At 55.2% G+C, this 12,309-nt stretch overlaps 1 protein-coding gene across 4 annotated transcripts in view; it reads left to right on the top strand.

The window, feature by feature from the left end:
• Nucleotides 1-12,309, top strand: part of FYCO1 (FYVE and coiled-coil domain containing 1) — a 69,381-nt gene that overhangs the window by 19,995 nt on the left and 37,077 nt on the right. For all 4 annotated transcript variants that reach the window (XM_005877059.2, XM_005877057.2, XM_014548397.1 and 1 more), the window contains 7 exons: nucleotides 1,124-1,267; nucleotides 2,146-2,236; nucleotides 3,306-5,687; nucleotides 6,900-6,992; nucleotides 7,686-7,804; nucleotides 9,843-10,010; nucleotides 11,861-12,007. In XM_005877059.2, coding sequence (XP_005877121.1) covers nucleotides 1,124-1,267; nucleotides 2,146-2,236; nucleotides 3,306-5,687; nucleotides 6,900-6,992; nucleotides 7,686-7,804; nucleotides 9,843-10,010; nucleotides 11,861-12,007 — 3,144 coding nt within the window. The remainder of the gene's footprint in view (nucleotides 1-1,123; nucleotides 1,268-2,145; nucleotides 2,237-3,305; nucleotides 5,688-6,899; nucleotides 6,993-7,685; nucleotides 7,805-9,842; nucleotides 10,011-11,860; nucleotides 12,008-12,309) is intronic.

The following is a 12,309-nucleotide window of genomic DNA, read 5'->3' as shown; positions in this document are numbered from 1 at the left end:
CTAGAGCAGGAGCGTGGGTCCAGACTGACAAGCAGTTTTCCCTGGGGATGGCATGGCCTTGGCAGGCACTAATGAGTGGACACACCCCACTGGTCACCCTGGCCTGTCTGCAGAATCACCTGTGGGGTTTTGAGCCCCACTGAGCCTGGGCCTCACTGAGGTAACCACCTGCCAGGCATGTCTGGGCACCCTGGAGGTCATGATGGGCACCCGTGTGGGGACCTTTGTGCCACTAGTGATGACACCTGGGGTGGGGGAGGGGTTGAGTGTGTAAAGCAAGTGGAGTGAGTGTGTCAGACCAGGACCCCTCTTCCAGCTCTGCCTCCCTCTCCCTAGGGAGCGTGCCTCCAGGTAATCAAAGAAATCATTGCTGAATTAAAAAAAAAATAGAACTGTTGGGGGAGCATACTTTGTTTCATTTTGTCACCTTTAAGATGGATTTGCCTAAAGGTGTATTTCTCACACAGTGACACGTGAGGGCCTTTGTGAATTCATGTGAGGTGAGAGAATCTTCACACATTGGATTTGCAGGCTGTTTAGTTCTAGTCTTTGGTGAGAACAGCTTGGCTTCCAGTGTTTAGGAAGCCAAGTTCACGGGCATCAGCCAAGTAGCTCTTTAAACTCAGCAGTGTGTCCTTTTAAATTCTTCCTGCTCCAGGAAGTGAACAGCGGACACCACACAGTGCAGATCTTTTGTTCTTTGTCTTTTAAATTGGTGTCAGGACAGAAATTAGCAGTGAGGTCAAAGTCCTGTAATGAATTCTCCAGGAGGAATCGCAGATGAGACAAAAAGGAAGTGTTCTGTCCCCTACAACTACCCTTTCTGGGCAAGTAATTGAGATTTAAGGTTTCTCATATCCTTTTTGGGAAATAGATCTAACAGAAATAGTAACTGTATAAGTATCTAGTTCATCTCAGGAATTTCTGTGAAGAGCAGGCGTATAGGGGAGTTAGGAGCTGCAGTGGAAATCACATGGGGGGGGGGGCGTGTGTCTGTCTGTCTGTCTGTTCGCTTTAGTAGCCTGTGTTAGAATTGGATGGGGCAGCGCCATGTTGAGAGCACTCGATCCACTCTTTCCTTTCCTGCATTTCTTGTAACCGCACCTTGTATGTTTCCCTGCAGCGACTGGTACTACGCCCGAAGCCCCTTTCTGAAGCCCAGGCTGAGCTCTGACATTGTGGGCCAGCTCTACGAGCTCACCGACGTTCAGTTTGACTTGGTGTCCAGGGGCTATGACTTGGACGCGGCCTGGCCGACGTTTGCCAGGTATTGTAAAGAATTGCTTGGTTTAAAAGACAGGGTGGTGGGGGGATGTTTGAAGTTTTCAAAATTGCCACCAGTCTACTCAAAGGACTTTTGTGTGCTCAGTAAATACACAAAGCTTCACCACTCTTATGCCTGTTAATTGTACAGACTTTGTTGAACTGTGACTCACCAAACATCTGAAGGCTCCAACCTTAAGCTGACCTAATTGGCCAGGTGGCATGAGAGGAAATGCATATGCAAAAGCCAGGGTTTTTTAATGTTAAGGGATGTGTGCCAGTCTGGGGAGGAGCAGGTGGGCTTTTTCCTTGGGGGTTAAGGAGGCCTTCCAGGCAGGAAGAGGGAGTGGAAGCTACAGCCTGTCCGTGGAAGGGTTGCTGGGAAGGTTACCATGTTTTCACTTTTTACACCAAGATGGCGCTCAACACATCATCCCGCTGAATCCTGACAACACACCAGGAGGGTGAGGCTGAGGACACGGGCTTAAAGAGGGGGACTTGCCCAAAGTCACACGCTGGTGGGCCGCAGAGGCAAGGCCTGCACCTAACTCCCCAGGACAGCCACCTGACTCAAAGCAGGTCTGTGAAGCCGTGACCATGAGCCCCTAAGCACAGTGTGACCTTATGGACCACGTTGACTGCTCCTTGTTCCTCACTAGCAGACAGACTGAGGCAGGCACCAACAGTCAAGGAAAGTTTAAACCAAAAATTGGGAAATACTACGCTCACTTAGGTGTTGTTTGGCACAGGAAGGAAAGCCATCATGTTTAAACTTTTACAGCGGAGTCCCCCCAACACACCTGGTTTCCACGCGTGAGTGCGTGTGTGTGTGCGTGCGTGCTTCCTGCTGTGATACAGGTGTGCCTGTTCTATGCCCCGCAGGAGGACACTGGCCCCCGGCTCCTCTGCCTACCTGTGGAAACCCCCCAGCCGGAGCTCCAGCATGAGCAGCTTAGTGAGCAGCTACCTGCAGGTAATGCCCGAGAGGCTGGGGTTTCCCCGCCGTAGTGTCAGCCAGGATGTGTCCTTGCCCCTCACAGCTCAGGGCGATGTTCTCGGACACCTTTGTTCCGGCCAGAGCAACGAACCCTCAGTTAGACCCAATATTTTCTAGAGTCCAGGTTCTTATGACCAAATAGAGCTTAAGACCCTTAAAAAGTAAATTCTTTTAAAAGCTTTAAGGTATTTGAAAAGAAGCAGGTTAACATTCTGGTTAAAGGCGGCTGAGTCAAATCCCGCCTGTCACCTACCAGCTGTGCCCCAGGAAGATGCCTGACCCTCTGGAAGCATCAGCTCTCTCACCCATACGAAGGGGATCGAAAAATCACTGTAGCTGAGCGGATGGTTGTGGGGGTGGGTGCGGGAGCACGTGTACTGTGCATAAGGGCTTGACATAGCAAGTGCTAAATAAGTGCTGGTGGGTAGGGTTAGTTTTGGTAGTTTTGTTAGAAATGAATGTGTCAGAGTTGTATATAGTTTTGTGGGAAAGGCTGCTGAAATTAATCAACAAAACAAAATAAAGGGACTCAACATAAGCAGCATTAAGAGTAGAAAATGGACTAATCCTTCACCCTGTTTTGTGGTCTAATCACCCCAGGAGTTGTGGGCATAGTGCGTGGTGGAAAAGGGACTCAACATAAGCAGCATTAAGAGTAGAAAATCGACTTCACCCTGTTTTGTGGTCTAATCACCCCAGGAATTGTGGGCATAGTGCGTGGTGGTCAGTAGTTTAAGTTATGTAAGTTAAGTTAGTAACATTTTTATGTTACTAATGCACAGGAGTCTGAGTGGGAAGCAAGTTCTGAGTCTCGGGGCTCTCACGTGTGTGGCCCTGGGTGTTTAGGGTGTGCTGCTGGCAGGTGCTGTGAGCAAAAGGGTTCTCATCCTTTGAACAGCTCGATGGACTAACCTTAGGTCATGTAATTGCTGTATTACTTCTGTTCTCATTAAACTTTAAAGATTTTCCAAATAGCCATGTAGCTTCATCCCAAAGCTATGTTTTTGTTGTTTTCCTCCCCCTTTTCCCCTCCCCCCACCCCCAGACTCAGGAAATGGCCTCCAGCCTTGACCTGAACAGCCCCTTGAACAACGAGGCACTGGAAGGCTTCGATGAGATGCGGGTGGAGCTGGACCAGCTGGAGGTGCGGGAGAAGCAGCTGCAGGAGCGCATTCAGCAGCTGGACCGAGAGAACCAGGAGCTGCGGGCAGCCGTCACCTCACAGGGGGAGCAGCTCCAGGTGGAGAGGGAGCGGGCCCGCTCTGCAGCCGAGGACAACGTCCGCCTAACGCGCATGACGGCTGAGCTGCAGAAGCAGTGGGAGGTCACCCAGGCCACACAGAGCACCGTGCAGGAGCTGCAGAAGTGCCTGCAGGCCCTGGAGCCAGGCCCCGCGGAGAAGGAGGGGGATTCCCACTTGGCCCTGCAGCGGCTGGAGCCCATGCTGCAGCGCCTGGCGCAGGAGCTCGAGGCCACACGGGACGCGCTGGGCAGGAAGGACGAGCTTTCGGCTAATGTCCCAGGTCCGGGCATGGCTGAGCAGAAGGCAGATGTGGCACTGGACACAAAGGGGCAGCCAGAGCTCGACCCCAGTACCTCGGCCCTGACAATCCAGCAGCTGGGGGAGAAGCTTCACGCCCTAGAGCAGGAGAGCACCAAGGTCCAGGAGCTCAACAGGCAGCAGAGCACGCAGCTGGAGCAGCTGGCCAGGGAGCTGCAGCTGAAGGAGGAGTCCCGTGCCGGCCTGGAGCGTGTCGTCAGGGAGATGGCCTCGCTGCAGGAAGAGCTGTCCGCGAAGAGGAAGGAGGCCACCCAGCTCCGGCGCCGGCTGCAGGAGTCGCTGGCCCACATGAGCACCATGGAGGAAGAGCTGGCAGAGGTGAGACAGGTCGAGCGGCAGCAGCGCGAGGAGAAGGAGCTGCTGCAGCGCGAGGCCAGGTCCCTGACACGGCAGCTGCGGCTCCTGGAGACCCAGCTGGCACAGGTGAGCCAGCGCGTGAGCGACCTGGAGGAGCAGAGGAAGCAGCTCATCCAGGACAGAGACCGCCTCAGCGAGAAGGTGGGGACGCTGGAGCGGCTGGCTGCGCAGCCAGGCCCCGGCCTGCCTGTGGCAGCGGAGAGCAGTGAGGTGCTGGCCCCCCGGGATTCCGCCCTGCAAGAGGGACCGATGGATGGTACTACAGTTCAGGGGAGCGGCCGGGAGGAGGAGCTGCGGCAGGCCAACATGGAGCTGGAGAAGGAGCTGCAGAGCGTGGTGGCCCGTAACCAGCGCCTGGAGGACAAGCTGCGTGCCCTGCAGGCGGATTACCAGGCCCTGCAGCAGCGGGAGGCAGCCATCCAGGGCTCCCTGGCCTCCCTGGAGTCCAAGCAAGCCAGCATCCGGCACATGGGTGACCAGATGGAGGCCAGCCTCCTGGCTGTTGTGAAGGCCAAGGAGACCATGAGGGCCCGCATGGCCGAGAAGGAGGCTGCCCTGCAGAGCAAGGAGGCCAAGTGCCAGCAGCTACGGGAGCAGATGGAGCAATGCCGGCAGCTGGCAGAGGCCCGGGAAGGGGAGCTCAGGGCTTTAGAGAGCCAGTGCCAGCAGCAGACCCAGCTGATCGAGACCCTCAGAGCAGAAAAAGGCCAACAGGGGCTCAGCCCACCTCAAGAAAATGCATCCCAGGAGCTAGCTGCCCAGCTGGCCCTATCTCAGGCGCAGCTGGAGGTCCATCAGGGGGAGGCTCAGCGAGTGCAGGCTGAGGTGGTGGACCTCAAGGCCAAGCTCCAGGCAGCCCTGGGTGACCGAGAGAAGGTGCAGAGCCAGCTGAGCGTGACTGAGGCGGCTCTGCAGGAGCACAAGGCCCTTGTGCAGCAACTGAAGGAGCAGAACGAGGCCCTCAACAGGGCACATGTCCAGGAGCTGCTGCAGTGCTCAGAGCAGGAAGGGGCCCTGCAGGAGGAGCGGGCCCAGGAGGCCCATCTGAGGATGGAGGAACTCCAGGCCCTGCAGGAGGAGCTGTCCCAGGCCAAGTGCAGCTCCCAGGAAGCCCAGCTGGAGCATGCCGAGCTGCAGGAGCAGCTGCACCGGGCCAACACGGACACCGCCGAGCTCGGCATCCAGGTCTGCGCACTGACCGCAGAGAGGGAGCGGATGGAGGGCATGTTGGCCTGCACCGTCCAGGAGCTCCGGGACGCCAAAGAGGCAGCCGCCAAGGAGCGTGAGGGCTTGGAACACCAGGTGGCGGGGCTGCAGCGAGAGAAGGAGAGCTTGCAGGAGAAGCTGAAGGCAGCCGAGGAGGCAGCTAACTCACTGCCTGGCCTGCAGGCCCAGCTAACCCAGGCCGAGCAGCGGGCCCAGGGCCTTCAGGAGACTGCACACCAGGAGCTTGACACCCTCAAGTTCCAGCTGAGCACCGAGATCATGGACTATCAGAGTAAACTTAAGGTAATCCTAGCCTTGGCCATGGGCTGCACCTGTCTCCTGCGGCAGGACCTGGTGGGTTCATGAGGGGATAGGACGCACCTTCAGCCACGGGCACATGAGGGCCCAGGCGTACATAGTCCCGTCCCGCCATCATAGCTCACAGCATCCTCTCTGCAGGAACATGCTAGGGGCCCAACATTGGGGAATAATGCCTTAGCCCAGAAATCTAAACTCAAGGCCATGGCTCACAAGTTTGGCCCAGAGAATTTTTTAAAAATTAATAGTCAACATTCAAAGAGCAGGATGTTTACACATTCACTTTGGGCACTTGTTCAAAATCTTGAGAGATTCCTTTTTTTTTTAAAATATTTTTTTATTGATTTTAGAGAGGAAGGGAGAGGAGAGAGAGAGATAGAAACATCAATGATGAGAGAGAATAATTGATCCGCAGCCTTCTGCACGCCTCCTACTGGGGATCGAGCCTGCAACCTTGGCATGTGACTTCCTGATTCATAAGTCGACGCTCAACCACTGAGCCATGTTGGCTGGGCTGGAATCTTGAGCGACCTTAAAGCCTATGCCCTCCTCGGTGCGGCAGCGGTCAGCAGGAGCTGGGCGGGCACCGCCCACGTTACAGGGGACCTGCATCCTCTGGTATTTTCCTTGCGATCCTTTATGCAGTTACCCAGCCCGTTTGGGCATGTGAGTCTGAGACCCCTGCTGTAGCCTCTGTGACCAGCAGTCCTGGCTGCCTCGAGGCCTGTGTCTGTCCCCTCAGGTGCCATTCTGACAGCAGGTGCAGTCGGAGGGAACTGACTCCGTTATCACAGGGCCTTGGAATAGATGAGAACAGCGGTTACCACGTGCCTTTGATGCTGCACAAAGAAAAGGAGTTAAAAGTGAGGACTGGGATGACTGTTCTCATCTGTTCCAAGGGCCCGTGATAAATGGCATTTGTTTGCACAGATGTACCTCCCACCCTGTCGCCCCATCCCATGCAGCTCCATGGGGCTCAGAGGCCACATTTTCTCTTGCAGAAATGAAGTTCCAAGTTGGGGGACCACGCTAAGTCTCTCAGTAAACTTGAAAGAGTTTTATTACCAATGAAGCCTGACGCCTGTTGAGTTTGGGGGAAAAGAGGGAGGTAGCTTGTTTTTACCCATTTGGGGAATGTGACTGAGGAGTCTCAGAGCAAGGACCCCACTTCTGAGATCCCTTTTTCGTCCTCTCCAGACTGCCAGCGAAGAGTGCAGGAGCCTCCGGGGCCAGCTTGAGGTACGGGGCCAGCAGCTGCGGGCTGCCAAGGAGGCCGTGGACAAGCTGGAGGTAGGCGTGGCAGGGAGTGCCCCTCTGGGACCCCTGATCAGAGGCTGGCACCTGGGAAGGGAGACCGATGTGGTGGCCTCCACCTGGTCGTTTCCTCTCTCAGAATGTGGACCCATCAGGGGCGAGGGGATCTGGTTTGGTTCTCACTGGACCATTGAGGGGCTCCCCATAGGACTTCCCATTCCCAAGCTGAAGGGGTCATCAGTCCACTTTTGCAGACACCCCGAGTTTGTATCATGGTCCCTTTCACTCCCCGGACACCTGGCTGGAGCTGCCAGATGTGTTTTTCACGCAGCCTCTGGCAAGGAAAACGTCCTCTAGTCATCCCTGCAGATGTGCTCTGAGTCAGTCTGAACCAAGCAGGGACGGGGGTGGCGCTAAAACCACCGTCTTCAGGGCAGTGATCTTTTTCACTGAATCCTGCTCCCTGCCGCCCACCCCCAGCCCCACCCTGGAGATCCTGACCCATGCCTCCCCTCCAACTACCACAACCAGTTGCCATTGATGCTTAAGGGACATCATTACAAATCGGAGTGTGTTACACACCACAGACATAGAGCAAAGGTTCTTGGCCTCATTTAAAACAAAAAAACAAAAGTCCCTCCAGTTGGAAGGTACCATCCAGATGGTGAGAGCACAGCTGTCGCCTCATGGCGTCTGACACGTGCTTCTGCGCCTGCCGTCCTGTGCCAGGCCACCCAGGCAGACCTGGGAGAGAAGCTGAGCCGCACCAGCAGCCGCCTCTCGGAGTGCCAGGCTGCCATGCTGAAGAAGGACAAGGAGGGGGCCGCCCTGCGCGAGAACTTGGACAGGTTAGTGACGCGCCCCTCCCACGCACCCAGTGGCAGTCTTCAGGGAAGGGGTGTTGGGTGCAGTCATTTAGAAAGTCAGCCACTCGTGAAACTGAAGTCCTTTTTCAAGAAAAGCCACAGACCAGAAAGTGCTTGTGCCGGAAGCATGCCACCGAGAGCCTGGCCGTCGCCCCTCACAGCCCTGTGGACGGCAGGCCCTTGCAATTCCACTTCCTTACCCCTGGCAGGCGTATTTCAGTCCGGTAGCATCGTGTTTTGGAAAAACTAACAGGAAGTAAAAGTTGGGATGTAATAATTGCAATAAAATCAGTAGACGCTTAAATAATGCCTGAAATGGAGCAGGCACCGCCTTAAATACTTCGCATCTAGTTGCCCACTTAATCCTCCCAACAGTCCAATGAGGGTGGTATTATTTATTCCCATTTTATAGATGGGAAGAATGAGGCTCAGAAGAGTTCATTTGCCCTCCCAGGTCAGACAGGGTGTAAGCGATGGTAGGATTGGAACCCAGACACTTTGGGCTCCAGAGGTCTGTTTTCTCAACAATATCTGGACAGACACGTGTTCTGTTTGACTGGGGGGCGCTGGTGTTGGTGCGCGTGTGCATGTTTCCCTCACTTTGGAGGTGCCTCGAGCTCTCCCTCATTTCCCAAGCTCGTCCCGACAGTGAGCGAGTGCACCAGGGACCCTGGCCAGCTTGTGTTCCCACAGCCGTTCTGGTGCTGTGTCTGTGCAGAGCACATCACGCTCTCACCCTTTCCTCATGGTTTTTTAACCTTATAGTTGGGGCCTATGTGTGGCCAGCCCCTGCGCCTCCCCCTGAGCCTCCCCGAGCCTCCTCGTCTTCAGGCTTAGGGACCACCTGGAGCATGAGCCCACCGCCTGGCGATGGGGCCCAGCTCGTCCTGCCAGGCGCTGATGAAAACAGGTGTAGCAGGAGGAGATGCAGGGACCGAATTGCACGTGTGCCCTGCTCCACCCCCAAGGCAGGCACCCGAATTGTGCCGAGGGTTTTACTTTTCTATTCACCCTCCTCCCCTCCTCCTCGGAGGCTGGGCCCACCAGCGGGAGACGCAGCGCATGTTGGGTGTTCAGTGACTGGACATGCATTCCTTCCCACCTGACTCCTGGCTCCGTTAGCCAGGTCACGCTCACCTGGCAGTGTAAATAGAACTTCTACGTTGGTGATGGGTTGTTGTTTTTAATGCAGTAATAGTGGTTGGTTGTGAGATCTCACACCATTGTTTTAGCTGCTCCAAGTTGCATTTTCCATGTGGCAGGAGCGGATTTTTGTTATCCCCTGTGTGAGCAGGCCGTGCTGGTCTGTGTGTACTCGTTTAGGTGGACAGGGTCTAGTGAACAGCCTCCTGACGACACTATGCTGGAGGTGAAAAGGCCGGATGAGATGCAAATTAGTTTGTCTCTGCAGAGCCCTCTGTCTACTGGAGCTTTTATAAACATCTTGTGGTCCTTGGGATTTAGAGAGCATCCTTGGCAAACCACTGCCTTAGGGGATAGCCAGGCTGAAGGTGGGGTGGGCAAAGGCTGGCCGACAGCGGCTCAGCCAGCACATCGGGCCGTGCCCGTGGAGCGCCTGCTGTGTGCCCGGTGCCATGTCTGTGTGTAGCGTCACAAAGACACATGAAGACTGTCCTCCTCCATGTGGTCACCTCCAGGAAGCTGTGCCCCTCTGTCCTTTCTGTCCTGACTCCTTTTCCTCTTGCAAATACTCCCCCTCCCCAGCACTAGCCCCTGAGTCTTGTCCTAGGGCTCCTCTTAAAACCTCAGTTCAACTCATCCTGGGATGCTCGGGTGCCTGCGGTTACCTGCTCTTCCAGAATGCCCCTTGTGTTTGGTGTGAAGAGTTTGGGTGTGTGAGGGGAGTCCTCGAGGCCAGGGGTGTGCCCCACCTGTGAGCAGGCAGTGCCGAGGGGCTCCTTCACTGTGGGGGGAGGCTGGGAGGGCCGAGGACCCTATTAGAGGCCCAGGGGAAGCGGGAAGGAGTGGGGAGTCAGGGAACGTACCACTCCCCCACCAGGACCCAGAAGGAACTTGAAAGAGCCACGGCAAAAATCCAGGAGTATTGCAGCAAACTCTGCCAGGAGGCGAGAAGCCGGGAGAAGAATGACCAGAAGATGCTGGCAGACCTAGATGACCTGACTAGGACCAAGAAGAACCTGGAGGAGCGGCTGATAGAGCTGCTCAGGTGAGTGTTGGTGTTTCTTTAAAGACATGCAACTGTTCGTAACGGAACTCTTCATGGAAATGCGCCCCCTCCCTATCTGCCAATCTGCCACACACACACACACACACACACACACACACACACACACAGACACTCACGTACAGGCTCTGCTCAGGCCCATGGCAACCTGGTGAGAGTGGATTTCGGTTTCACAATTTTTTCAATTGCCTTATAATTTTCCTAAATTAGATCCATGCATTGCATGGCGATATTTTCTTAGATCTCTTTAGTCTGTGGGTGTCCCCACCATCTCTCTTAACTTTTTTTTTCTTTGCAATTTATTTTTGAGAAAGCCAGGTCATTTATCTGGTTATTGCATCCTCATGAGGTCATCTAACGTGTTCCCCCCGCCTTTGTATTTCTATAAATTGGTGGTCAGAGCAGTGCTTCTCAGCCCTGACTGCCCATTAGCATCACTGGAGAGCCATTAAAAAAAACAAAATACTTACATCCAGGTCTCACCCAGAAAAAGTGGGAGTGGGTTCCAGGCATCAGCAAACCAGAGCCAGAATCTCTGCTCTGCTAGAGGCTTGCTCAGACTCAGGTTCACACTTGTGGCCAGGACGCTGCATGGAATTGGCTTAGAGTTCTGAGGCGTTCAAGGGCCACATCGATCTGATTAGCCCTTTCTTTGAATGTTAGCGGCCATTGATAAGCAATGCTAGACCTAATCATTTATTTGGGGTTGCAAAATGGTGATATTAAATTATAACTAAGGTGGACGTTTAAAAACGTCACCCACATGTCATCAATGTGCAGACCTGAGACCTCTGAGCACAGAAAGCTTCCCCCGATGGGTGAGGAGGAAGCCCAGGTCCGCGGCATTCCCACATTCCCAGGGTGTGGGTGCCTGGCCTCCTGGGACAGAGGACAAGTTGTGGAGCAGCCGGGAGAAATGCTGGTCCTGACAGTGTCTTGTGTGCTGGGAAAGCCAGTCGATTCCATGTTCTGGCTTTGGGGGTTAGGGGGTTGGTCTGGGGTTGCTGTGAGGTCCCTGGCTGGGTGGAGCCTGTTTCCCTCAGGGCTGAGGTGGCTCTGGTGTTGGTTATCAGGGCTGAGGTGCTGCTGGGCCATGTTAGGCCTTAGGATGGTGACTGGGGTTCCATCCGGGAAAGAATTAAACTCTCCCGTGTCAGAAGCCGGGAGCCCCGAAAGTGACCAATGGCAGCAGTAAGGGTGTCTCTGTACACATCTTCCCTGGTGTGTCAGGCACATTCAGATACTGCCAGGCCTTTCTCAAAAGCCCCCGCTTCTTTCAGACTTGCTTCCTGGGGTGACTGCTGTCCCTCGGGGGAACACAGGGTGACGGACATCATTCAGGCTGGGAAAGCTTTGATCCCCTGCAATGATTAGATGCTACTTGAACCATGAGCCATAAATGCGTAAAGGCCCCGAGCACATTGGAGATGTGAGAGGGCAGTGTGCTCGTGGTCCTTGGCTCACAGCACACTGTCGGGTAACCACGACAGCACGCTATGGCTTCAGCTCCCAGAGGTCTCGTGCACTGTCATCTAGACGCCTGAGCTGTGTCACCCTTGCCCGTGCCGGCCGCTCTGCAGGTGCCAGAGCCTTTTCTGCACGTCCCAGGTCACCTCTGTGCCTTGACGTGTGTGATGCCGGTGAAGGGCCTGCACAGTGGAGGGGCCTGCGGAGTCGGGTGACAGGAGACCTAGAGAGGGTGTGCTTCCAGGGTACAGGTGAAGTTTCCTTCTGTGTCTTGGGGAATTTGGAGTCAGTTTTTAAAAATGAATCCGGAATAATTCGATTGTTTTCATGGATTCCTTCTTTTTCCTGACGTGGCTCTGTCCCAGGGACAAGGATGCGCTCTGGCAGAAGTCCGATGCCCTGGAATTCCAGCAGAAGCTCAGCGCTGAGGAGCGATTCGGGGACTCGGAGGTGAACCACTGCTTTGACTGCAAGCGCGAGTTCAGCTGGATGGTGCGGCGGCACCGCTGCAGGTTAGCAGGCCGCATGCTGGCCAGCACCGCCCCTGGCAGGGCCCGGAACAGGGTAGGCAGCCGACGGGCCAGCCCGAGGCTGTGCCCACCAGGACCATAGTGCTTTTTGGTGGTAAGGGACCTGGGTGAGGAGGGTGTCTTAGGCAGGGTAATAGCAGGACCCCCAGGGGATCCTGAAGGGAAAGAGCCTTTCATACAGATGTGTGAGTGGAGTTAGGGGACCCGAGGGCATGTGGAGCACCCAGACCAGCAGCCCTGACCCTCCCTCAGCCTGAGGGACCAGAGGGGGAAGGGTATTACTG

This window comes from Myotis brandtii, unplaced genomic scaffold (genome assembly GCF_000412655.1).
Source record: "Myotis brandtii unplaced genomic scaffold, ASM41265v1 scaffold506, whole genome shotgun sequence".
Lineage (NCBI taxonomy): Eukaryota > Metazoa > Chordata > Mammalia > Chiroptera > Vespertilionidae > Myotis > Myotis brandtii.
The sequence above is the reverse complement of the archived record's forward strand: the minus strand, read 5'-3'. Positions and strand labels throughout refer to the sequence as shown.